Here is a 24,372-nt window from a genome sequence, read left to right on the forward strand (position 1 = left end):
AAAGGGGTAGGTGGTAGGTCCTGAAGTAATAGAGTCACCATTCAGCCTGTGCATGTTGTGGACTGTAGTAGAAAGCCACAGTACCTGGAGAGAACCCAAGATTGCATGGAGGTCCCATCACAGAGAAGTCGTGAACAACCAGATTTGAACCAGGAACTTTCTTGCGGTGAGGTAACCAAGGCCACCCATGGATGGGGGGCCTTCTGGGGCCTAGCCAAATGGGGGACCAATGGTAGTCAGGAAAATCATGGTCCATTGTAAAGTTTTTCAAATGTAAACCCACTTTTGCAAAACAGATTTACCTGTGTTTTTTTTTTTTTTTTTTTTTTGAAATGTTAACAATGTGCATGGGCATGCTGATCTGAACCATTTGGGAAGTAATGTCAGACTTCACTGTGAAGCCGTGATGTGCACAAATGTCAGAGTAAAGTAGAAGAAATTCAGACAGCTTTAAGTGAATCATTTCAACAGAAAGGCAAAAATTTGGTTTAACAATAGAACCACCACGGATCACCATATACCTAAAACAGCCAATGGGTAAAATTTAGCCTACCTGTTATTAACATGCCTTGATTTTCATCAATTGCACTGATCAAGGACTATTAATTAACCACTGACATTGAACAGTTTATTGACCAGAGAAAGAGAACTAAATCATCTTTGGAAGATGATCCGTCACATAGAAAATCATCTTTGGATTTATTGATAATCCTGAAACTTCCCCACCACCAGATTCTTCTACATTAAAAGCACTGAGATTATCTTTTACCATTTATCAACGGTAAATGTATTTTTCCCCTTTTGTATCCATGAGAGAGGTTGATCTATGACTTTTGATTAGGCATTGATTCCAAAGAGAGAAGGTATTTCCCTGGTGTTATTTATTGCTGGAGGAAATAAAACTGGGAAAATCAAGGCTTTCTTATGGGGTAAATCTTACCTGCATGGTGGTTCTAGATATAAATGTCCATTAATAAAATTTGGGTTTAATCAAAGATTTTTTTAATGACACCAGGTGCTACAAAACAAACTTTAAGAAAAAGTCATAGACTTAGAGTCTTTAAATTTTTATCCACTTTAAGTAAGATACAATTAAAGGAGGGCCTCAGGTAAATTTTACCCATTGGCTGTTAAAATGGCATAAAGCAGTTAAATTTGGCAAAATTGGTTAAAAGTGGTGAAAAGTGGCAGAAATAAGTGGTGAAAAGGGGTTAAAGAGTGTCAACAATAGGTTAAGAGAGGTAAAACAAGGAATAAAGCAGCAAAAATGGATTACGAAAGAAAAAAGTAGCAAAAATGCACAGAAAATTGGTGAAAAGCTGTTAAAAAGTGGCAAAAATAGGTTTCAGGGGTAAACAAATTTCTTAACTTTAAAAACATTACTTGAACACGGCACAAAAAAACTGGCTATATTTTTTTGTAAAGTTAAGCGTATTGATATGAATGCTATTGTCCCAATCTTTTTTGAAAATATAAATATACTTTAAAATCTTGACATATTTCCTTGCCCTTGTTGAACCTTCTTCTGGTTCCTCATTAATGCTCTGTACAGAAAAATCAAGTATTAGGAATAGGAGAAATTAAAATGTCAATAATAGTTTTAATTGATGCATGTTACATTCAATACCCATTGTGATCCTCACACACATAATTGCATACATACATTATCTTTTCTGGCCGTCTCCGATGAGGAATGCAACAGACAACTTGTAAATGCCTTACACTATCATATATTTACATATCATCCTCTGCTTCTGTACATGGCAAGTCCTTAAATATGATCAAACATCAGAGGAGTAACATAGGATTCAATGTATGACTGATTGTATGTTGAAGCATATTTAATGTACTTTTTTTTTTCCTTCCAAAAAAGGCATGTGCATAAAGCACGCTTGTAAAAAGTGAGTCACACAGTTAGACATGATAGGTTAAAAACTCCACAACGCCTCTTCTTCATTCATATTTCACAAGATAAAACTCTTCCTTCAGCAGGGTTTTTTCTTTCAAAATGCACAAAAGTACAAAAAGACATGTAAGGTAACCCAAGGGGATAGAAAATAAACATAAAATGTGCTCAGTGCATTAAGACTTTGCGATATAACAAAGAAACTAGAGAGGTGTATGCCCTGTTCCATCTCTGTGATAAATAAATTCACATTGTTACAGGCAGACAGTGAGAGGGCTTGAATCAAAACCAAAGTACAGTGAGTAAACAAAAGTCAAACAAAATGTGAGGGGGTAAAGAGTAAAGTAATAAAATGTGCGTAAAGGCAAAAATGCATGTCTCTTTTGGGGTTTTGGATAAAAAAGTTAGAGCTCTGATCAGCCAAAATACAAGTCATACAAAGCTGTTAGCCACACTGAGTCTTCTGGTGCTTTAATTCACTCTTTAGGTTTATCTGGAGGAGCAAGGTACTTCAACTGTGCTGTAGCTCGGTTTGCAAACATGACATATGCAAACATCATGGCACTCTTTAACATCATCAGTAAATATTCCCAAGGTTAGAGAGTAAACAGATCAAGTTTGCAGAGCTGAATTACCTTTAAGAGTGGCAGAATTCCTCTTTAAATGCCATTAACGGGGGGTCCCTGTGACTCCTTGTAGTGTATTTGACTGGAGAAAAAGCTTAAATATGGCCACACACATAAACATACACGCATATAAACAAAGTGCAGTGGCTGATGTGAGATGGGATGACTTCCAGACTGGCACAGAGGCAACGCTGATGTCAAAAAATACCGTTGAAATACAACAGAAGTCCTATAAATCATATTAAAAATAAAAAAATAACATACAAACAGCAATATTTGAGTGCTCAGTCAGATGCTGTGATGGTTTGCACTAGGAAGACTTTAGCAAGTGTCTGCATGGAGATGAATTTGTAGTGAAATGACACTGTAGGCTTTCAGTCACTTCTGTTCTCTTGAAGCCTCCTGCTTTGATGCAGCAGCACTGTACGTTTAAGAAAAAAACATTTATCATCTCCTTGGCAAAAATCCAACAGAAATCTGTTAAAGCGAAACAAAAACAGATGAGCGAAGAAGGATTTATGACACAGCTCTGTATTACCAAACCATCATGAAATCGACTTGTTTCACAGGGTTTAAAGGACAAACATTTTTACAATTTCAGAAAGGCCAACAGTGTTACTATTGTATTGCAGTTAATGACAAGCAGAAAGTCTTTTTGCCACGAAGCGTGAAGCTAGATGCAGACAGTCACTGTTGAGCTGCAGCCATTCAAACCTTTGATGAGCAGCTGCGACATACAAATGTAGCTTCTTCCACCTTGGCATGGTTTTTGACACTTTGCTCTCGGAGTCAAAGGCAGACAGTGTTGATATTTGTATAAATAACAAAAAAGTACAGTATAAATATAAAGATTCTGTGTTTGTGTACATGTATGTGTGCGTGTTGTGTATGTGAAGTTGTTAATGGTGCTTGATGATGTGATGACAGCATGTTGTGTAGCTGTGTGTGTTTGTGAGCCAGTGTTAGGACAGGACAGGCGGGTTAGAGGTGAGGCTTTCCCTCCCCCACCTCGTGGAAGAGCGAGGTGTAAAACTCAGGCTCCAGCTGCTTGTTGCGGTAACGTTGGACAATCTCAGTTATTTTCTGCTTCCGCCTCACATGAGGTGGGTTGTACAAGTCACTTTCCAGACGCTTCCGTCGGCACACGTTGATGACAGTTTGGCGAACGAGAAACCCTGAAAGAAGATTCACAACATCCTCAGATCAACACAGCCACACTCGACAGTTATGAAAATATTCACACAAACTAAATCCTTTAAAAACTGAATTAACACTAGAGCCACCTATAACAGCACTGATTTTCATCAAGAGCAATTATTTAACCACAGACACTGAGGGACCTGGATGGAGCCAGAAAAGTAACACCAGAAGTCAGAAAATCACTGCCATATCTCGTCTTCTAATACTGGAAGTCACTTGAACGGAACGTCTTCTTCTTTTCTCATGTGTCGCTGCCATATTAATAGAGGCAAGTCCGCCACTTAAGGCAATACAAGTAGACAAAAAATATGTGACTTTTCAGACTAACAAGCACAGCGATTACAGAACATGAATTTGAATAAATCGATTGATGATCAAATTTGAAGTATCACTTTGCACAGACATAATATGCGATGGGAGATTGGCAATCGGCCTGCAGTGTTAATTTTGGCAGCTATTTTTGATTTTTTCTTAATGAAATGCATTTTAGTTTTAGTCACATTTTAGTCATTTCTATCCTTTTTAGTTTTTGTCTAGTTTAACTTGACAAAAACTCAAAACATTTTAGTCTAGTTTTAGTCCATAAAAAAGTCCTCACATTTTAGTCTTTACTTTTGGTCCAAGCATTTATTTTCTTTCCTAAATCTGGTACCAAATCATGGTTGTGTGTTCTCTGCACCCTGCCAAACCTGGGGTCCCTGCTCTCTACAGCTGAGAGGCAGAATAGCTACAGCTGCATTGTTTTTTTGACAGATTAACCACCAGTGGAGAAATATCACAGATTTTGAATGTCCAACAAAAACGAAATTGCATTTTAGTCTAGTTATAGTCTAAGATCTATTTTGTATTAGTCTTAGTATAGTTTTTGTCATGGAAAAAAGGCTGTCAACGAACATTTTTAGTCATAGTTTTAGTCGACAAAATTAACACTGCTGGCCGGATGTCGTTGCCGCCGCTATGTTGCCAGAGGTAAGTCGGCTACGTCATTCAATGCAGTAGACAAGGATTGTGCAAGTTTTCAGAATATGCCTCTATTAATATGGCGGTGACACACGGCAAAAACGATGAAGACGACGTTCAGTTCAAGTGATTTCTGCTATTAGAAGACGAGATATGGCAGTGATTTTCCAACTTCCAGTGTGAAGTGGAGGTCCTTGGCTGCATCCAGGTACTCTGGCAGACACTGATCAGCTGATGAAAAAGACCTAGATCACTGTCAGAGGATGATCCTTCACATCAAAACTGTCCTAGGACTGATCCCTGTACTGAAACTTCCTCACCATCAGGTTCTTCTTCACTCACAGCACTGAGCAAATCTATTTACATTTCACACTTGTGGATGTTTTTTTTAAGTCTGCATTTTACTACTAAAGGCATCTTTGACAGCGTTATTCAACAGAAATAGAGGTCATGTTTTTTCTCAATCCCATCTTGATATGAAACTGCACAATAAGACCCATAAGATTATAAAATAGTCCTGATACCTGCTCCTGAGTGGTCAATAAATGGAGCCTCTATCAGTTAAAAAGATGAATTGATGGTTTGTGGTTTTACCTCGTAATAAAATAAGCTTTCATTTGGACTTTTTAACACCGTCATAACCCACAGACTGTTTCTTGATGACGGTCAGCTGTGTGCATTGTAAACTAGGCACCTATCTTTTTTAAGCCTAGAGATTATCCAGAGTATGCACGGCTGCATACCACACCAGTGACTTCAAGGAGGCAGGAGGATTTTCCAGTTCTTTTTAACTCATTCATGTTGTTTCTCAGTCCTCTCTAAATCTGACAGTGACCACAGAGCTTCAAAAAGTGCAGCTGAAGGCTACCAGTGCGCTGCACTGTTTACTTTAGAGGGACTTAATTTACTTCAGATGTACTTCGTAGGAATGGGTGGTTAAAAAAAAGAGGGAATGAATATTTGTGCTTTGATTCCTAAAATCTAAATGTAAGCTCATTACCATCAGCTTTTTAAATTTAGGATCAAAATCAGGACACTACTAATAGCTGTAGCATTTTTTACAACATAAAAGTGAGATAAAAATTAGGACCTGAAGGAGATCAAAACATTTCACAAACTAGTTTCTTGCCATAAGGGAGAAAGTTTAAATCTTCAAAGTACTCTTTCAAATGTATGTCTTGCATCCATAAAAGGCTCCAACTAAGAGCCATGGCCTGCTGGTATAACAAACTATCTTCTGCATTGGAAAAAAAAAAGATGAAGCAGAGTTTGTTTCCTGTGAATTTTACAAGGTAAACCATAACACGTTAATGCGTGCATTTAGCTTTAGATTCCCTGTGAAAACCACAGGATACATTAAGATGAGCTAGTCATTCTTCCTCATGAGGTGAAAAAAGAAAAGCCTGATATGGAAAGATAAACCAAGACAGAGAGAGAGCTGTGAGCCATTACCTAGTGCTCTGCGGCTGACCACCATGCCGTCCACCAGGGGAATCACCATGCCAAATTTACCCACAGCTCCATGCAGCCGGATCCTGAAGAGTCCTGTCTTCAGAGGGTGGATGAAGATCAATGGTACGTCTTTCTCTAAAAGCCCTGACCTGCAGGGAAAATAAACAAAGAGGGTAATAAGAGTGTTACTACACAGAACAGACTGACACATGAGTATAAAACAATACTGGAAAAGAGATGCATGGTGAAACCATTGATTGCGCATACCCTCGTTTTAATCAGTGTTTTCATGGGCCTAGACGGATCTAAGGAAACTGACTGAACTTTAGCACAAAGAAACACAATAATACAGGGAAAGGAAATGTCTCAGAGCTTGATTATTCTCTACCATGGTGCTTTTTTCAGTAATCAAGTTCCTTAAATGAGTGTTTGTTTTTGCACTCATGAGTCAAGTCTATTTGGGATCACATTAGTTACTGAACTGCTACAGACATGAATTAAAAAAATAATATCTTCTTAGAGTCATGAGCACTCAGAACATTATCTGTATCACTAATTCAGTAAAGATCTGCCACTTCCTGATCCAGAATCTCCACAGAAAACACAAAAGGTCTCGCTTTTAATCTCTCTGATAACACATTTAAGTCTCATTGAGATCAACCTTTCCACAATCTTTACATAAAAATTTTGAGTAAAATACCAGTAAATTTAAGATCACCACATGCATAAACATCATGCATCATGAACAGTATTTTCCTTTGCCCCACTTTACACTGTAGCTGTTTGTCACAGTTCTACCACAGTTCCTTTTCTCTGCAGGCTTCTGCACACACTGTGTGTTCTACTTCCTGTTTTTTTAGCACTGTTTGTTTTAGCATGTTTGAGCTCTTTAAAGCGGTGTATGTTTTTGTGCCTGACAAAAACAGTTCATGAAGCACATGCTCGACATACTTTTAGCAGGAAATGTTTAAACTTCTACATACCTGCAGGAAGTGCTGTTGCTCATACTCGCCTCCAAACCCGTGCTGGTTTCAGCCAAGAGATCAGTCAAGGGGAAGTTCTCTAAAAACACAAAACAATGACATTCAGTCACCTTGTTGTAGTGGTCATGCACTGAGGAGGTAACTGTTACAGAAGCATTTTCAGGCTACAGTGGCTAAGTGTATTATGTTATTTTCCTAAGGTAGAGGAGAAATAATGCAAAGGAGACTGAATATAATGTGTTGAGACAGTATTTTTACCTAAACATTAGCTGTACCAGGCTATTCTCTTTAAGGCTGATACTTTTCAATGAAAAATCAACAGCATGGAAAAGAATGAAAGTTTAAAAAACCCTCAAATCTTCAGCTATATTTCTAAACAAAAGCTACACAGATGGAAAAAGAGATCATTGACAAAATAAAGCGCCATATTTGGTGAAAATTTAAAACATATCTGCAGTTATGGCAATGTGCCAGTTGGTCTGGATTTTTAGGTTAGGCTGCCAACACACAACTATGTTTGGCCTTCTTTGCTCCACCACACACAATTGTGGGGGCTGGCCATTGTCCAAAGTAAAACTCAGTACAGTTATCTTTAGGGATGCACAGATGCATCATGTTTGCTCTGGCCAAAATCAGCCCTTTTGACTGACATCTACTATATGCAAATAATGTGGCATGATCTGATATCAGCAGTAGATTTTAATCTGCTGTGTTGCATCAAGTTAACGCTGGCATTCGGCACACCTAACAGCTGATTCAGAAAAGAGATTTATTACTGAGCAGAAGATATGACCTGCTGGACAAACTCTGATCTGTTTTTGCTGTCAAACATGAGAGAAAAAAAGCAGCATTATGGGAAAAGTACTCAAAAGAAATATTTTAACAAAAACATCAGAATCAGCACCAGCTAAATTATTTTAAACACTGGTATCGACCCAGATATTTACAATCGATGCATCTCTATTCCCAGTTGAGTCAGATGTCACAATGATCTCAAATCCCAAATCAGAGATGGAAACACCGCTGTGAAATTATTACTGCAATCAGCAGATGTGTGGTCTGGTGGTGTGGTGTGGCCACATTGTCAAGTATATGCATTCAGTTGTTGAAAGATGGTTTTAACTGTCCTTATGCATGTGATCTCTAAGATTTAAGATTTTAGGATTGCCTATTGCAGGGGTTTCCAAAGTGTGGGAGAGTGACCTACCCTGAGAGAACATAATGTCTACTGCTTGGTATTTACAGAGCTCACTGTCTCATTGGCTTTAATCTGTGACCACAATTCCTTTTCCACCCTGCCCACATACTCCTGTGACTTCTTTACCAATCTCAGGGTCTTTGTCTGATATGACCCAGAGTTTACACAACATCACACTGTCTTTATTGAGTTTATCTTTGTAAATTACGCACTGTAGCACAGAGCATCATCATCAGAGGTCCTCCATGAATATAGAAACTAAATAATCGGAGTCCTCTTTTTTCGGTTTACTCCAGTAGTATCTCCCCTCAAAGTAACTAAACTAAGTAACCAACCTTAGTGAAAAAAAAAGACAGAAAATTTGGTGCAGACTTGCATTTCAGTAGTTTAATATTGATACAGGTATCGGTAACCTAAGAACCCTCACATATTTTTGTTTTCTTTTAATAAGTTTTTTAGGAGCACAAATGTCCAAGTGGAGTGTTTATACTACTCTGTCCATACTACCATTTCTGAAACATGTCACATAGCCCTTCTTGTACACTTGGCATGATTGTGCTGTCATCAGGCCCATTGATTTAACTGCAGCAAATCATGGTTGGTGACGTTTGATTTCTTACGGGAAATGAGTCACTTGATAGGGGCCTGACATATGAGCGAAGGATCAACATGACTGATAAGAGTCGGTCATCAAGCTAATGGCATGTTTGACTCATTCTCCATTCCTCCCTGTGCTCTTTGAAATACAGGAATGATTTTTCAAACTAAAACATGGTCAACAGATTTTCAAACATCTTTTTCTAGAGTTTAAAATACCAGAAAACTGCAGATGCTTTTATGTTATTGGTCATTTGTTTTATGCTCTCTCTCTAAATGTCTAGATCCTTCTACTTTAGTTTGCTGGCACCCAATTGAGCAAAACATCATCCATATCAACACAGACTGCAATCAGAATGGTTTCTTCATTTGCCCATATTCCGTAACTATTCCCTTCAGCTTGGAGGGCAAACAATTTTATTCCCCACTTGGAGCAAGAATGGTGTGTATACTTTTTTGTGATATTTTCAGGATAGGGGACTTAGGTTCATTCCAAAACATTCAGAATCTCTTTAATTTACCAGGAACTGGAGATGCACCACCCTGAACCTGACAATGTAACATCAGAACTCTTAAGGCTTTACTGTGAATAGCTTTGTGACTTTTTTAGTCCATCCATGGTGTCCTTTGCAGTGGAATGTGACACAACACTATGTTTATCTTTACTGTGCGCTTTCTTGAAAACCAACAGATACTTAGTAAAGATTGCAGACTGCACAACCTAAAAAGCCAAGGAGGCGGTACAAAAAGTAATAGCCTACCGATGTCATCAAAGCGCTCCACCCAGACCACAAACACCTTCGTCTCAGGACCCAGAGGAGGGAACGATTTTCCAGTTGATGACCTTTTTGTCTTCACCAAAGGACTCAGCTATGAACACAGAAAATTACAGGGGGGATTAAGGCAAACCCTACATTTTAATTTGGGATCATAACTATTCTCGTTAAAGTCAGGCTTCACCTTTTTGGCAGACTCCAGGTTTTCAGAATGGTTGGGGAAGAGCTCCAGTGTGAGATTAGGTTGTTTGAGTAAGCCAGGCATGAGGTCTGTGTTTGTGTCAGCCTCCACTGTGGAGTCGCTGTGCACCGATGACTCTTCTGAGAGACAAAAGAGAGAAAAAGGAAAACTTGTCAAGCCTGAAATACTTTGGGCATTTCATAAAAAAAAATATGCATCAATTGAGGGAGTCGATGCTGACCAGAGTTTTCTGTTAAAGACGGAACCACAAAGGCGATCTCTGTCAGAGCATCAGCATAGTACAAAACTTTCTTCTCCCCGTTGAACACTGAGCCTCCTGTGTCTTCGGGAGTGGCTGCTTCTTCTGAAGCCGAACAAAAATAAGAAAAAGTTACATTCATTATGCAGAATATTAGAATGCACACAAGTAACAGCGTGTGCTAACACCATGTGACTCCATCAAGCATCAACAGCGTAAGTAGCTTTTTTCAAATGTTTCCTATTGCACTGTCCTATCAGATAGTCCACTGATAGTCTGATCTAATGCTCACATGCTTTTAGTACATGCTATAACAGCTGCCATGATGCACTTTATTCCAGAGTTGTTCCCAGATTTATTGCAAAGACTGACTTGTTTACCTGTTTGTTGCATATCATTGCTGTCAGAGCAGGAGTTGAGGGACCAGCTGGTATCGAGGTGTCCAGTCCACCCTGGGTGTCGTCCCACGTCCACAGGCCAGCCCAAGGACATCAGGAACTCCAAAAAGTGAGGCTGGACGCTGGACGATGACTCCACATTCCTCAGGATCTGAACATCACAAGCACAGGAAAACTAGCATTCTTACACATAAATTATTAAACGGATGAATAATTCTTTAAGTCATATCATTTCGGCCATACTGTAATACATACAGACGTGGAAATGCTTCTCTTCTGTGTTTTACAATAAACAATTGGCCTGGGTTTGCTCACCTCAGGGCTGCTTTTCTGTCCCGCCCTTACGTAGAAAATAAAGACAGTATCAAATGGTCTGCAGGGGAGTAGGTCAAGGTAGCTAATGTCATCAAAAAAGCCCGGTAAGGACGACTCCAGACCGATCAGATGAGGAGGTAGACGACTGTTGTTGGGCTCCTGTCAATAGCAAATGAACAAACTGAATGTAAATAAACTACACTTCCAGAAACAATGTCCTAGATGTACTTAACATGATGTTGTTACACTATAGTATGACTTTATCATTACTTTTCAAAAGGTAATTAGAACCACAATGCAAAACTACCAGTTGAAACCAAGTGAAAGCATTTTTAACCATAGTATTGATAGGAGAGATGTTTTTTTGCAGTGAAAAAAAAAAAACAACAAAAAAAAGCCAAACAGATGGGCGCAGGTGGCCTGGTGGTTTAAGGCACGCCCCATGTACACGGACAGCCTGGGTTAGAATCCATCCCGGGGCCCTTTGCTGCTTGTCTCTCATCTCATCCATGTTTCCGACTCTATTCACTATCCTCAACTATCAAATAAAGGCACAAAAATCCCCCCCCCCCCAAAAAAAAAAAAGAAAGATGATGTTTCCCCACCTTGAGTGCCTCCAGAGACAGAAAACCAAAGTGGGAGAGGAAGAGGCGTGCTGTCTGGAACTCCTGTGCGGGTGGAGGAGGTTTGCAGTCCGTCTGTGGGTCGGGGAATTGCTTTGACTTCCAAATTTCGTCGCTGTGACGCTCTAAAGCATTCTCATACTCTATCTGCTTGGTCATCAGAATACGAAGCTTGTCGTGCTGCAGTTCCAGCTGAAAGAAAAACAAAAAAAACAACAGGAATTTTTTAAAGATGGACATTTTTAGTTGTTGACTTTAAAGTAGTCCTAAATATTAAACCCTGGATTCAAGTAGCAATTGGCCAGTACCATCACTCTTTAACATCTCCAGTCTAGGGATAGGGATCTTTAATTTTTGTTGATATTGAAAGCTTTATTGATACTACTTAATGATTCAAGTTTTATCAATACTGCTATCAATGCTTTTCTACTATTATGGAAAAGTTGTCTTACTGGGTGTAGACATACCAGTTCTGTTTAAAACCCTTATGCTAGCAGACCCTCTGTGTGTTCTGACTATGGTCAGGACTCTGCAGCAGGAAGTTTAACACTTGTATTTGCCAAGGGTAAATGCTTGTAAAGTTTAAAAGTTTTAAGACACAATGGTGTTGCACTATTATGTTTTGTTTGTTTCCATGTCATGTCCCTGATTTGCATTCAACTTTCAGCAAAGATGGTTAGGGCATGCCATGGCAAATTCTTGATCAAATTCTGCTGCAGAAAGTAATGCCACGTATGCACAATGCATGAAAAACATGCTTAAGAGTGGAACTGACAAATCATGAACAATTTGATCCATCAGCGTCTAGTATTTAACTTCAGTCACTAAACATTAGCAAATCATTCCACCCCCAGTCGTCATGAAACTATTGTCTTTATGCTTCATACTTATGCTGGTAATTAAAATTCATTCATAAACGTTACGGGTCAAACACTGGTGATTTGATTTATATGACCTGACTTTCGATATGACATGTTACAGGACTCACAAGACTCGATAGCAATATTGATAGGATTAAATGTTGATTTTTGGGTTTTGGAAAAAGTAGAAGCCCTTTGATCTCCATCCCTACTACAGTCTTAGTGAAGCTCTGAATGTTTTCCTTCCCAGTGTGGCAGAGAGGTACATTCTGGAGTAGTTTTCATACAGTTAGTTTGTTAGCATGGACTGAACTCACAAACCATTATGTTGTCACCCAACCAGATGATTTCACCCTTTTTTCCCCAAAAAGACACCCCAGTGAGATTTCATTTCTCAGCCTACTCACGTGTGGGTTATTACTCAGCGATGTATTTGAAGTGCTTGAGTCATCCTGCCAGCCCATACAACACACCTAAGTTTGTATAATTACACATGAGCAATTTATTTACTGAAGTTCTCTGCCACTTTGGATTTAGTGCATATCAGATGTAGAATAATTCATACATTTTTTTTTTATAATTAGTAGTAAAGTGGGCGCAAGATCGATGACAGTACTCAACAGGAAGTAGACCTCACCTCTTTACTGACAATGTCATCCAAGTCAGGGATGCTGACATCAGCTTTGACCAAAGGAATCTTATCCACCTCCTCGGGGAAGGGCCGCTGTTTGACGTTATATTTGATCCCCACATCGTTGTTCGGTGTTGGACGGCCCTCTGGGACAAACACCTGCTGTGGAATGAGAGAAAATGACAGATATGGAGCAGTGTTATCAGCAAAACGGATAAACTGCTTAAAGCTGTACCGAAGAAAGACATGACTTGTCAGACACCGACACATTTTTCAGATATTGATTAAGCATCGTGAAGCAGTCATCTGAAGTGTGATCTCACCCTCTGATTGGCCCGAGCCCCTCTGGGTTGGTGGAAGAGCTGCATGGTCCAGGCATGTCTGCCAGCCGTCCCTCGGATCAACACTGTCACTGAGGGACTGGGGTCTGTGGGTACAGAGATGCTGTTACTTATGCCATAACAAAGTTGTTTTTTTGTTTTTTTTTCTGTATTTACCAGCGCTTGGTTCGTGATGTGCGACATTTTATGCTCTTAGATAGATGAATCTGGAGGGAAACCAGAAGCTGGCAACCAACCATTACTGCAGCGGCATCTCACTTCAACATTAGCAGGTTTGGATGTAAAATACAACCAAAATTAAGACTGTCTGATTAGGGTTACTATATCAGAAACTCTTGAAAAAGTTTTTAATCCAGCTACCTTTGCTGCTGTTACAATCAGCAGATAGCAACACGTGCTAAAATCCCACTACAGTTATGTACTTAGCTGTAATTTAAGGGATCATTAAAGGTCTGTCTTATCTTCAAAGTTGCTCCGATAACTCCAAAATTCTCCCTGATAATTCAACAAACTCGTATTATGTCAAACTACTGACTCTGTTCATTGCCGAGAGGTTGCTCCAGCATGGCGAGGATGACTGAGTTGTCCAGGACAAAGTAGCGGAAGTTGCTGGCCCCTGTAGCACTGAGTCTGGCATAGCGAATCAGGGTGTCTTCATTCAGTAGGCTGCAGGTGGAGGCAGGACCGCTGGGGGAAGGAAAAGCCCCCAACACCTGCATGATACTGGGAAACACCACAGCAAAGCCAGAGAGAACATAAATATGCTAGATCTAGGTCAGTAGGTACAGCATGTTTACATTACATCAGCCATCTGTGTGCCATGTGAGCAGCAGAAAAACAGAGGAAAGAGGGTCAGTGGAATAACAGCAATATAGAAAAAAAGACCAATTTTAAATCTGTACTAGATTAAGATTTTAAGAGGCAGCCTTTAAAAGGGAACACTCTCAGAAACAAGCTTACCGAACAATAAAGAGAAAGAAGAAATTATTTTGCCTTTCCTTATTATTAACAGCTTGTCTCATTTTGTTAGCCTGTAAGTGACCCTTTTAAATATGTATTTTGGAAATCATAAGCAACTTAACTAATCAGTTTTGGGTAAGTTTTTATTGTTGTGGTACAAAAAAGGTTTCAGTATCATTTAATATTTACAAGTATGGTAGTGAAATTCCTACACTGGCATTTTGGTAACTCCAGATCTCCCTCTAGATATGTATTTGGCTAAATACTAATTCTAAACATCAGTGTTGGCCTGCATCCTCACAATCAGAGCACCTCTACTTAATACCTTGACAGAAGTTGCTCTTCATTTTATGGGTTAGCATTAATTGTTTGACTTGCGACCTATGTCATCATACAGAATAAATATGCAGCTATAGTGATGGAAAACTGAAGTCTTTTCACTCTTTTAGCATGTCATAAAGGATAGTAATATGATAATTAGGTAATGTTCGGCTATATGGCCTAATGTTTTGTATGATTGCATGTAAAGAGCTTCTCTTTTACATTCATAGAAAAATACCAAGCATCATGTCCTATAATCATGCACAGGCAAAATTAGTAAGATAGAAAACAAGTTTCCTTGTGCGTATGTTTTAACCTTCATTTAAAGGCCTAAAAATGTTGCTGACAGAGATGTGCTGAATATGAAGTTTGAATGTTGAGAGATGAATTTCCTTTCCTAAAACAAGACCTTAAAAGGCTGCGTTTTTAAATATTTATACAATGCCACTTATGCAAAATGCAAAAAGCTGGAGGAGCCTCACCAAGATAAAGTGGCCTCAGCAGCGTCCTTCACCCTCATTGAAGCTGGGTTGTGCTCCTTCTCTCCTTTATGCCGGACTTCCTGTTCCTGTCGAGACTTTGAGCCGGAGATTCCAAGCTCCACAATCTCCAAAACCTCAACTAAACAGTCCTTATAAAGAAATAAAGGACAAAATCTCAGGGACAGACCTTTCATTATGTGTAAATGGGGCTCACACTAGAATTGTAACCCATCGTAGACATTCATGTACTCTTAAACCTTACCTTCTCATCCAGCATGTCGGGATGCTCTGTGAGCCACACGCACAGAAACTGGAAGGCAGCTACAATCATGGAGTGGAGGTCTCTGGATTGGAGAGGAGCTGGACGGCTACACTGGTACACAATGTACCCACATATAGAGCTGACAGCACGCTTACGGTCTGCAGAGTCTACTCCCACCTTTACCTGTTTCACACATACAAAAAAATCAAAGGTAATACAGCTAATTCATGATATTTAAGTTATCATGGAATTTTTAGAAAACTTTTTAAGCACAGTTTAAACTAAAAGGACTTGCTGTGTTTCTGTGGTGTTTGGATTTAGCAGATTTACCTTAGCGAGACCAGCCAGCAGCTCCAGTGCAGCCAGTGAAATGCTCATGTCCTGCCTCCACTGAGAGTTGAGTCTCTGTGTGACGAGGTGGATGCTGCGAACCAGCAGACCTGCCGCCGTATCTGGAAGAGCTAGACCATATGACACCCCGAAATACCAAACACCGCAAAGAATAGAGCACAGCAAGATTCAGGCAACACAGCTGAGATCAAGGACAACAGGAGAGTGTCCTGAATGCTTAGTTAGTAAGTATGTCTTAGAACATGCATCAGAATAGAGCTTAAAATCATTAAAACATAGAGAGTAGAATAGAGAGGAAGTAAACTGTCCAGGAAGAGGGCTGAGCGATCAAAAACAAAACTTTAACTTGATCATCGAAACCAAGACTTGATTCATGAATTTACATAGCTGATCTGAAAAAGCAGCACAAAATTCACAAGACAGTACTCACAACTTGTCAGCTAACACTGTCTCATTTCAACTAAGAAAACTAAGTTGCTAACACCTTTTAAAAACTGACTCCATGAAGAGTAAAGCAATACTTCTACCCGTGTTTAACAAGGATTTAGAGCTGCTTTCGAAAATACGAAAAATTCTGACAGCAGAGGTAATGTATCTTGAGATAATAGCTGTGACAAGAACCATGTTCAGGCTAGCTTTCAGATGAACTGAATTTACCATATAAGTTACCATCACATCAAACACACTGTACTGCCCCTGCAGCACAGTCTAAAGCTGTGTTTCCAACAAGAGGAACAGTTCAGATCTGTTCGATCTGGTAGAAAAATATGTGGTTCCACTGAAATGAAATGAAAAAATGAATGGAAAAGGCACCAAAATAATCTGTACCATCCTACTTTTTTGCACCCTGGTGTTAGGGACACCAATCATACCTTTGGAGTGGAGCCAGACTCATTGCAATGCAGTCTGTTGACCGAATCATTGTGAGCTGGTTTCTTTTTTCTGATTTTTCTGGTACCAAAAAAAGAGCAGCTCTTATTGAGTTAACCCAAGTGATTCCAGATCTCCAAAAAGAGCCAGATTTCCTATCACTATGAGCAAGGCTCGATGGAAACACAATCAAGATCAGGGGTTACAATACCAAACTGTGGTAAAATGTACTGAACCAAACCAGGTGAAAATGCACCAGAAGTAGAAAAGACAAACTAGCTACTTATTTGAAATACAAGTAAAATGATTTATGCTGAGGTTTCTGCACCTCAGAGCTGGACATCTGTGACCTGTTGCACTAGCTGTGTATACAGTATGTATGGTCTTAATTCTGGTTTTAAAGTCCACACTAAACCCTACATTTAAACTAGTTCATTTGTAACTGAATTTGTAGGGGAGAGTATTGATCAAACTAACCAAAGTGCAGAAAAAAATAATGTTTTTGTTGTATGTGACAGATTATAAGAAAATGAACATTTACAATGCAGCCTCCTGTGCCCAATCTTCTCTTGACAGGCAAAAATAACTTCTGTCTACTGCTTCTAATCCACAAATGGCTACAATACTGTACGAATAACAAACAAGGTCTATGCTATGGTGATAAAAGCCATTAACAACTTTAATCCAAAGCTGGTGGGAAATCAGGTAGTGGAATTGTCAACTACAATGTAGGGTCATTTATCAATACTCTAACGTGTATCAAACCATCTCTGCTAATGGAAAACAATATTTGAGTAATAATCACATACATTTCTGAGGGATTTAAATCATCATGGAGAACACACTGCCAACACCAAACAGCTGAAAAACGTTCAGTTCCTCATCATCCTCCAAGTTATTCCACTTTTCAAAATAAAGCACCACATTTTTAACAACGTTACACCTTCTTAAAGCTATGTTCAAGATTCACATTTAACTTCTGCCTACGTTGAAAATACCCGAATTGGTGCAACACCTTATGTAATAGTTGTGCATTATCAGACATTTAGTACAAACGAGGCTACGTTTGAACTTACACAGAACTGGTGCAAACTAACTCTTACTTTAGAATCAAGCTTATGACTTTCAAAACGTCTGATCAGCAGAAAATCCTAAATCATGCTGCATGGGCTGAAGTCCATGATGAAGGTGTTCTGGCAGATTTTTACAACTTTACTGAGAACTTTTTTTTAATTAATAAGCATAAGATAGAAATGTTGCATATGTCCTTGAGGACAGAATGAGGATTTGTGCTGATGCAGGCATCTATAAGGTCTAACTTTATATTAATAACAGCGATAGTGCATCTTAGGTGATGTTACTGAGTAATGAATTCTGATTACTTTCTGGAGTGAGTACTTAAGCAATGGAATGCATTACTTTCTTGATTAACTACACCAACACAGGCTGCCAAAAACTGCTTCTAGACTCATTCCCACTGCCCCCTCACAAGCCTCATTTCCTGTCCATCACTGAGTTACACACAACACAATGCAACCCCTCCGTCATACAGGAACTCTGCAGACTCCCATTTCCTGCTGGGGAAAGCTGCCTGTGAACAGCACTGAGTTAAGCTACAATGTATGAAAAGTTGTTGGCAAACTAGAGGAGCTGTTAACATTTTTATTTTACAAGGAATACCTCTCTCATTTCAATGTCCACCACGTTAACTTGGTCTATCATCGCTCAGCCCTTTAAGGGAAACAACCAAATCTATTAAGTGCTTCTGATTAGAACCATTAATGAAGCTAATCAGTCAGAGAAAAGACTCAAGAAAGGTCAAGCACTTCTGCAGTCTAAAGCCAAAAGCACAGCATCACAGCACTTAACTCTGACTTCACCTACAGAGACACTTCACCCAACGCTTCTTAACTCTGAACATCACTTTAACCACGTTAGCTATGAGGAACACAGTTGTTAATTTACAGAATTACAGCCTTTAATCAGAAAGCAGGTAGGAATCACACTTAAACACTACCAGAAGACGGCTAAGAACAACCGAAGCAATGCTATGTAACTGTATGCTACGAGCACAGAGACGTCCGTTGAGCACGTTTCTTACCGTAGTCCCGTAGAAGGGCCTGTGCAGGACGCTCACAGTCTGGGCTAGTGGCCTCTGTGCTGCCCCCGCTGTTAAAACTAATGCCGCTATTGGTGCGGCTGTGAGTTTGATTCCTTGTGGTTATGTGGCTCCCATCTATACTCCCCTGCAAACACAAACACAAAGCAATCTTTCCATTCCAGTTCATCACACTGCTCCAAGCATCATAGAATATTAAACAGCAGTGATCTGAGTCTTACCGTTTCTGTCTGTGCACCTATGGACTCCAGAAGTGCTGAGTCTTGAACAATATTGAGCATCGCGCCTGAGAGGAGAAATAAAAGGATCAGTGTTGGAAACCACAATGTGCAAAACACTGTCTAAGTTTGCAAACAATTTTTACAACTGGAATACATGAATAAAGATTAGTTAATATTTACCCAGGATGAGCTGTGTGTTTGTTGGGTCAGTCTCCGTCTGGAGTGCTCCTATAAGGACATTTACGAGACGCAGCCGCAAGGACAGGAAAGATACGGGCTGGTCATGAGGCCACCCGTCCTCCTCATTGAACTTTCCTTCCAACAGGACCTACAGCAAAAAATCCAAATGGTAAGGAACCTACTGTACTAAAGTAAAAGTGGCTTTTAGGCAATGTCAATTTTGGCAGCCTTTCTTTATTTTAGTCTTAGTCTTTGATGAAATGTCTTTTAGTTTTATTCACATTTTAGTCATTTCTACCCTTTTAGTTTTAGTCTAGTTTTTGTCAACAAACACACAAAAACATTTTAGCCTAATTTTATTCCATAAAAAGTGCTTACATTTTAGTCTTTACTTTTAGTCCAAGCATTTATTCTCTTGCCTAATTTTGGTACCAAATCATGGTTGTGTGTTCTCTGCACTCCTGAGATCCCTGCTTTCTACTGCTAGGGGGCAAAAGAGATAGATTTGCATTGCATTTTGACAGATTTACCCACAGTGGAGAAATATCATGGATTTTTAATGTCTGACAAAAACTACATTACATTTCACTCTAGTTTTAGTAATCCTGACGAAAACTAAACTTACTTTTTGGTCAATTTTAGTAATCAAAGATCTATTCTTGTTAGTCTCAGTCTAGGTTTTGTCATGGAGAAAAAGGCTGTCGACGAACATTTTTAATCATAGTATTAGTCAATGAAAATAACACTGCTTTAAGGTGTAGAAATATGTTGGCAAGTATTTCAGAAAGCCACAGGGAATAGAAGCTGTGACAGAAAACACAATTCCTTTCATACTGCAGAAGTCCAAAAGCCCTGAGAGATATCTGGGTCTGATCTGCATTGTCTCGTCTCCTCCTCTTCTCAGAAAAAAAACAATATTTTTCCAGGATTATTTTCCAATGTTGCAATTTAACATAAGAAAACAAAAAGACAAACTAAAGGAAAAGTATTTGGTAGGGTTAAATTAAAGAATGCTTGGGGAGAAACTAGTCCCTTTTTTAGTCTGAGAGCAAGCATAAATTTTTTCCAATCCAGGTGTTTTTGTTGAGGCCAAGTACAGCTACTGCTGCTTAGAATAGGAGTGTTTTGAGAAATTTAGATATATCTAAGATCAAACATGAATGTTTTGAGTTTTATTTGAATATTAGTGGAGCCTCTTGTGGCCAAAATAAACATTACAAAAACAAACACTTGGGGGTAAAAGGGCACAGAAATTCATGCCAACCAGAGCTAGGTAGAAGTCAAATAATCTGTTAGTGGTTAATTATCAGCATAAAATTTTTGAAGGATTTTCAATGTGAATATATATAAAAAAAATAATTACTGAAACCTGTAACATCCGTCAAACTCAGTTTTCATAAATGTCATTTTGAAACAAACACATACTTCATACTTTACCCTCAGTCTATCTGTTCACATGGAGGCCTTGCTCTTGCATGGTAAAATAAATTGCTCACAACCTGAACCTCCTGTGTTTTAAAGAGCTTATGGAATAACAAGACAAAATGCCCATCTCTGTCCTGTGTGCTTTTACTTTGAAGTGATGCTATACCGACATCATACTTCTCAAGCACCATTACATTGAAGACATATCAAAAATGGTTTCTATTCTTTATTGTTTGAAGCAATCCTTGGATTTTATGAATGCAATGTGTTCAAAATAAAAAAAAATGCAGGATTTGGATCATGGAGACTGTTTCAGATGCAGCAGGACTATTTTTGGTTTTATATTACAATCAGTGGAGCACAGTAGAGTTTCTAATGATGAGTTCAATGATTCAAATTTTAGAACCTGAAACTTAATCAGCTTTATTTGCCAAGCATGCCTAACACAAAAAGGAAATTTCCCTCTAGCCAGCTTTTATCTCAATGCAAAGGAAATAAACATTTAAATTCTAAATTCAAATGTAAATATGTACAAGCCCTTGGCAGTAAATTTAAGTAATCTATACAGGGTCATGTGCATTACTAGTTCAGTTGCATTTTTTTTTCGTTGGTGGTCTGACAGTTATGTAGTTTGTGGCTGCTGTGGCAATTTATCTTGCAATGATCACAATCAAAGGAAGTACTTCAACACGGCAGCTGTGTAAATATTACTAATAATAAAACATATCAAGGGTATGAGGTCAGGCTGTGGGGACTTTCAGTAGGTTTTAAAGTTAAAAATTTTAACTTTGCAGTGGTGGCCAAGTGGTTTGCTTGCAAAAACCAAGACTCGTTTTCCAAGCAGGTGGCCCAGGCTTAAAGGGGACATATTTTACCCTTTTAAGACAAGTTTATATCGGTCTCAGAGGTCCCCAAAACATACCTGTGAAGTTGTTGCTGAAAAAAACACTCTAGTATAGGATTTTTGCATGTCTAAAAACCCCTCTGTTTCAGCCCTGCTCAGAACGAGCAGTTTCTTTGTGGCTTTGAATGTTAATGAGCTGTCTGACTCTGACCCTGACCACATCCCTCTCAGGAAATGGATGCTGCACTCCTGATGTTACAATGTTAAACACACTTTTATCCAAAGTTAAAGACCTGACTGGGGTTCCAACCACCAATCTCCCAGACAAGAGTCAGCACGGTACCCCGCTGAGCTATCCAGCATCTCAGCTGGCAGCTGAGAGGATGATCTGCAGAGGAGGGTGGAACTTTCTTCCAAGTGGGGAGGGCCAACCAAACCTGGGGATGGTGCTAAATCCCCACATGACATCATGGGGGTAGAATCTGGTATTTGTGGGGATTGTGGACAAGCCAGGGGCATATACTTCTGTTAGAAAAAAAATGAAAAAGTAATTTTTGCATAATATATCCCCTTTAAATCTCTCCTGTGGCTTTTTTTCCAGCGTATTACTCCCCAACTGTCTACCCCTAGTTTTTGGCTCTATCTACTGTCCTACCATTTTGAAGGCATGAAAGTTCAAAAATTATTTTTAAAAAAACTTATTTTGAGTTTGTGCCCACCTCTGCTCCTAAATAACTGCATAGCCCCTTCCACTAACTTAAACATGTAATCATCCAAATAATAATCTAATTTTCCCCTACCATTTTTTTCCAGCTGTTCTCAGACTTGCTTTTTAGGGCTTCAACAATAGAGCAGCACCTTTAAAACACATGAGATTTAAAGATAACAGAACCCTTACCTCTGACTTAATGTTGCCAAAGTGGTGAGGCAAAGGCAGCATAGCAAGCAGGATGTTGATGGAGGCTCTCCTCAGGTCAGTAGGATTTACATACATCTTGAATTTGGATAGCTCCCTGTAGGAGTAAAACAATTCTTATGGACTACTTAGATAGTATTCTTAAACATAAGAGGAAATCTAATCAAAATCTTATGGTGTCAAAAGTAAGTGAACAAAGGAATTTTTGTTCATGACAAAGATCTAATCAGTGTAAGGCACTACCAGTCTGACCTGTCTGGTACAATAGTCTCCAGGGCAGCGATGAAGTAGGGCACCACAACGTTGATGCCCTTCAGGTCCGTACAGAAAAGCGAGGAAGAGTTGAGAATAATAGAAGCCAGTACTGGTCTACAGATGAAGTCAGAGATCTGAAGGCCTTGAATAAGGACCATGTAGAATCTGAAGAAAGGGAAAGCAGCACAATTATAGTGTTGAAAATGTAATCAAATTCATACATTTTATACTGCCAGGGAAATTAGCATATTTCTTCTACAGACATTAACATATTACAAATAGCTTTAAGTTTGGCTACAGAGCTAGAAATTACTGTTACCTCGACAGGTAAACAGGAAGTATCTCCTCTCCAGTTTTCTTGCTACAGAAGATGCGACACAGCGTCCCACAGGCCTCGGCTCGTCCTGCCTCATAGCTCTCTGGGAACTCGTTGGCATCAAACATGGGATTGGAAACCATGGAGTCTGTGGACATCTGTGAGCCCTTTCTTCTCAGCTCCAGGCCTACTTGAGTGGCTATCGCTGTACAGAGAGGGAAGAGACAAGAGAATGAAAGAACACTGAATTTTCAAGCAGTCATTAGTAAACATGCATGTATGAAACACAGGCAAACATTAATGTTTAGCTGCTTTAGTCACACTACAATAAAAGTCAACATTTAAAAACAGAAGCACCATAAAGCAGACTTTTAATTCTATCACGACGAGAGGGAACAAATACTTCATGACTGCAAACACACTCACTTCTTTAAGGCATTCAAAAAGGAGCTCTGACACAAAGAGTTTGCCACAGAAGCTAACCAAGTGTGGCGTGCTGCTAGTAAAATGTTTTCCACTGCAAAATCTCTGTGTCAGCTCCCTTGCTGTTGCAATTATATGACTGTCACTCAAAGTACAGAACATTCACTTCATGCATTGAGGCACCAAACCAACAAAATCAAACTTAAGTGGACTGACAGTACAAAAGGAAATTACAAGAAAACAAAACATTAATGCTGAACTCAGGGGGGTCTGAAACCAAATAATAAGGATTAGTGTGACCTGATGGAAGAGAAAATGAGAACTTAAAACAAGGTGGCGTTGTCACAAACTGGCAACATTATGGTCGAGACAAGTGGTCAGTTGGTGAAACCCATTCCATCACCTTTGGAGAAACGCTGAGAGAACGCTGGTGAAACTTTGATATATGACAAGCAGTGGGAACAGAAAAACAATGGCGATAATGACAATGATCATGAAGAACTCAACTTATAAAAAAGCAGGAAGATTTTTCAAGGAACGCAAATCAAGTGAGGAAAGAAAAGCTGCTGTTCCTACTTACAAGATTTATAAGAAAGGAGAATTTGGATAAAAGAGGCTGCAAGATAACAGAAATAGTGGAGAGACACAAAATCAAAGCAGATCCAATATTTGGGGATCAATTCATATCAAGCATGAATTGTGTTTTATTTTTGTTCTCCTCAATACATGACAAATTTGTAACATTAATCAGACATGGTAGACACGTGCAGGACACTTCACCAAAAAAAAAGGGAAAATAAATAGAAAGCCAATGATGAGCCAAATTTCTATCAAAACGACAACAACTGTATGTATATCAATGACTTCTCTAGCAATGAATTTACTCATTAAACCACTGGATGATGTCTTTAATTGGCACATGATTAGAGCGTATATGTAGTTTTAGCCAGGTTTCAATAGTTGGTAGATGTAAATGGATTAGAATCAGATGGAAATCTCATACCAGGCCACTTCTAACCAAGCCCTCCACACACAAAACGAACGGCCCAAAGAAGTTTCAGAGAATGGTGAAAAAAGGAAAGGATATCTCAACGACGACGTACGGAAAAAGAATATAACAG

The 24,372-nt window shown here is 39.1% G+C and overlaps 1 protein-coding gene across 6 annotated transcripts in view; it reads right to left on the minus strand.

Annotated features, from left to right (window-relative positions):
- Positions 1-1,580: 1,580 nt before the first annotated feature.
- Positions 1,581-24,372, minus strand: part of LOC121517221 (ral GTPase-activating protein subunit beta-like) — a 37,182-nt gene continuing 14,390 nt past the window's right edge. Inside the window, exons 10-31 of one of the 6 annotated variants that reach the window (XM_041798826.1) lie at positions 22,832-23,033; positions 22,510-22,677; positions 22,240-22,354; positions 19,073-19,220; positions 18,893-18,957; positions 18,654-18,798; positions 15,662-15,783; positions 15,332-15,514; positions 15,070-15,218; positions 13,842-14,029; positions 13,289-13,392; positions 12,972-13,127; positions 12,742-12,807; positions 11,457-11,666; positions 10,852-11,010; positions 10,519-10,687; positions 10,121-10,243; positions 9,883-10,019; positions 9,684-9,792; positions 7,128-7,206; positions 6,145-6,293; positions 1,581-3,707 (exon numbers count right to left, since the gene is read on the minus strand). In XM_041798826.1, the coding sequence (XP_041654760.1) occupies positions 3,514-3,707; positions 6,145-6,293; positions 7,128-7,206; positions 9,684-9,792; positions 9,883-10,019; positions 10,121-10,243; positions 10,519-10,687; positions 10,852-11,010; positions 11,457-11,666; positions 12,742-12,807; positions 12,972-13,127; positions 13,289-13,392; positions 13,842-14,029; positions 15,070-15,218; positions 15,332-15,514; positions 15,662-15,783; positions 18,654-18,798; positions 18,893-18,957; positions 19,073-19,220; positions 22,240-22,354; positions 22,510-22,677; positions 22,832-23,033 (3,140 nt within the window). In that variant the 3' untranslated portion in view covers positions 1,581-3,513. Of the gene's footprint in view, positions 3,708-6,144; positions 6,294-7,127; positions 7,207-9,683; positions 9,793-9,882; positions 10,020-10,120; positions 10,244-10,518; positions 10,688-10,851; positions 11,011-11,456; positions 11,667-12,741; positions 12,808-12,971; positions 13,128-13,288; positions 13,393-13,841; positions 14,030-15,069; positions 15,219-15,331; positions 15,515-15,661; positions 15,793-18,653; positions 18,799-18,892; positions 18,958-19,072; positions 19,221-22,239; positions 22,355-22,509; positions 22,678-22,831; positions 23,034-24,372 lie in introns of all 6 variants that reach the window. The other 5 variants (XM_041798825.1, XM_041798824.1, XM_041798829.1 and 2 more) reach the window with 5 other exon arrangements.

The sequence above is a fragment of the Cheilinus undulatus genome, linkage group 11 (assembly GCF_018320785.1).
Source record: "Cheilinus undulatus linkage group 11, ASM1832078v1, whole genome shotgun sequence".
In the NCBI taxonomy this organism is placed as follows: Eukaryota; Metazoa; Chordata; class Actinopteri; order Labriformes; family Labridae; genus Cheilinus; species Cheilinus undulatus.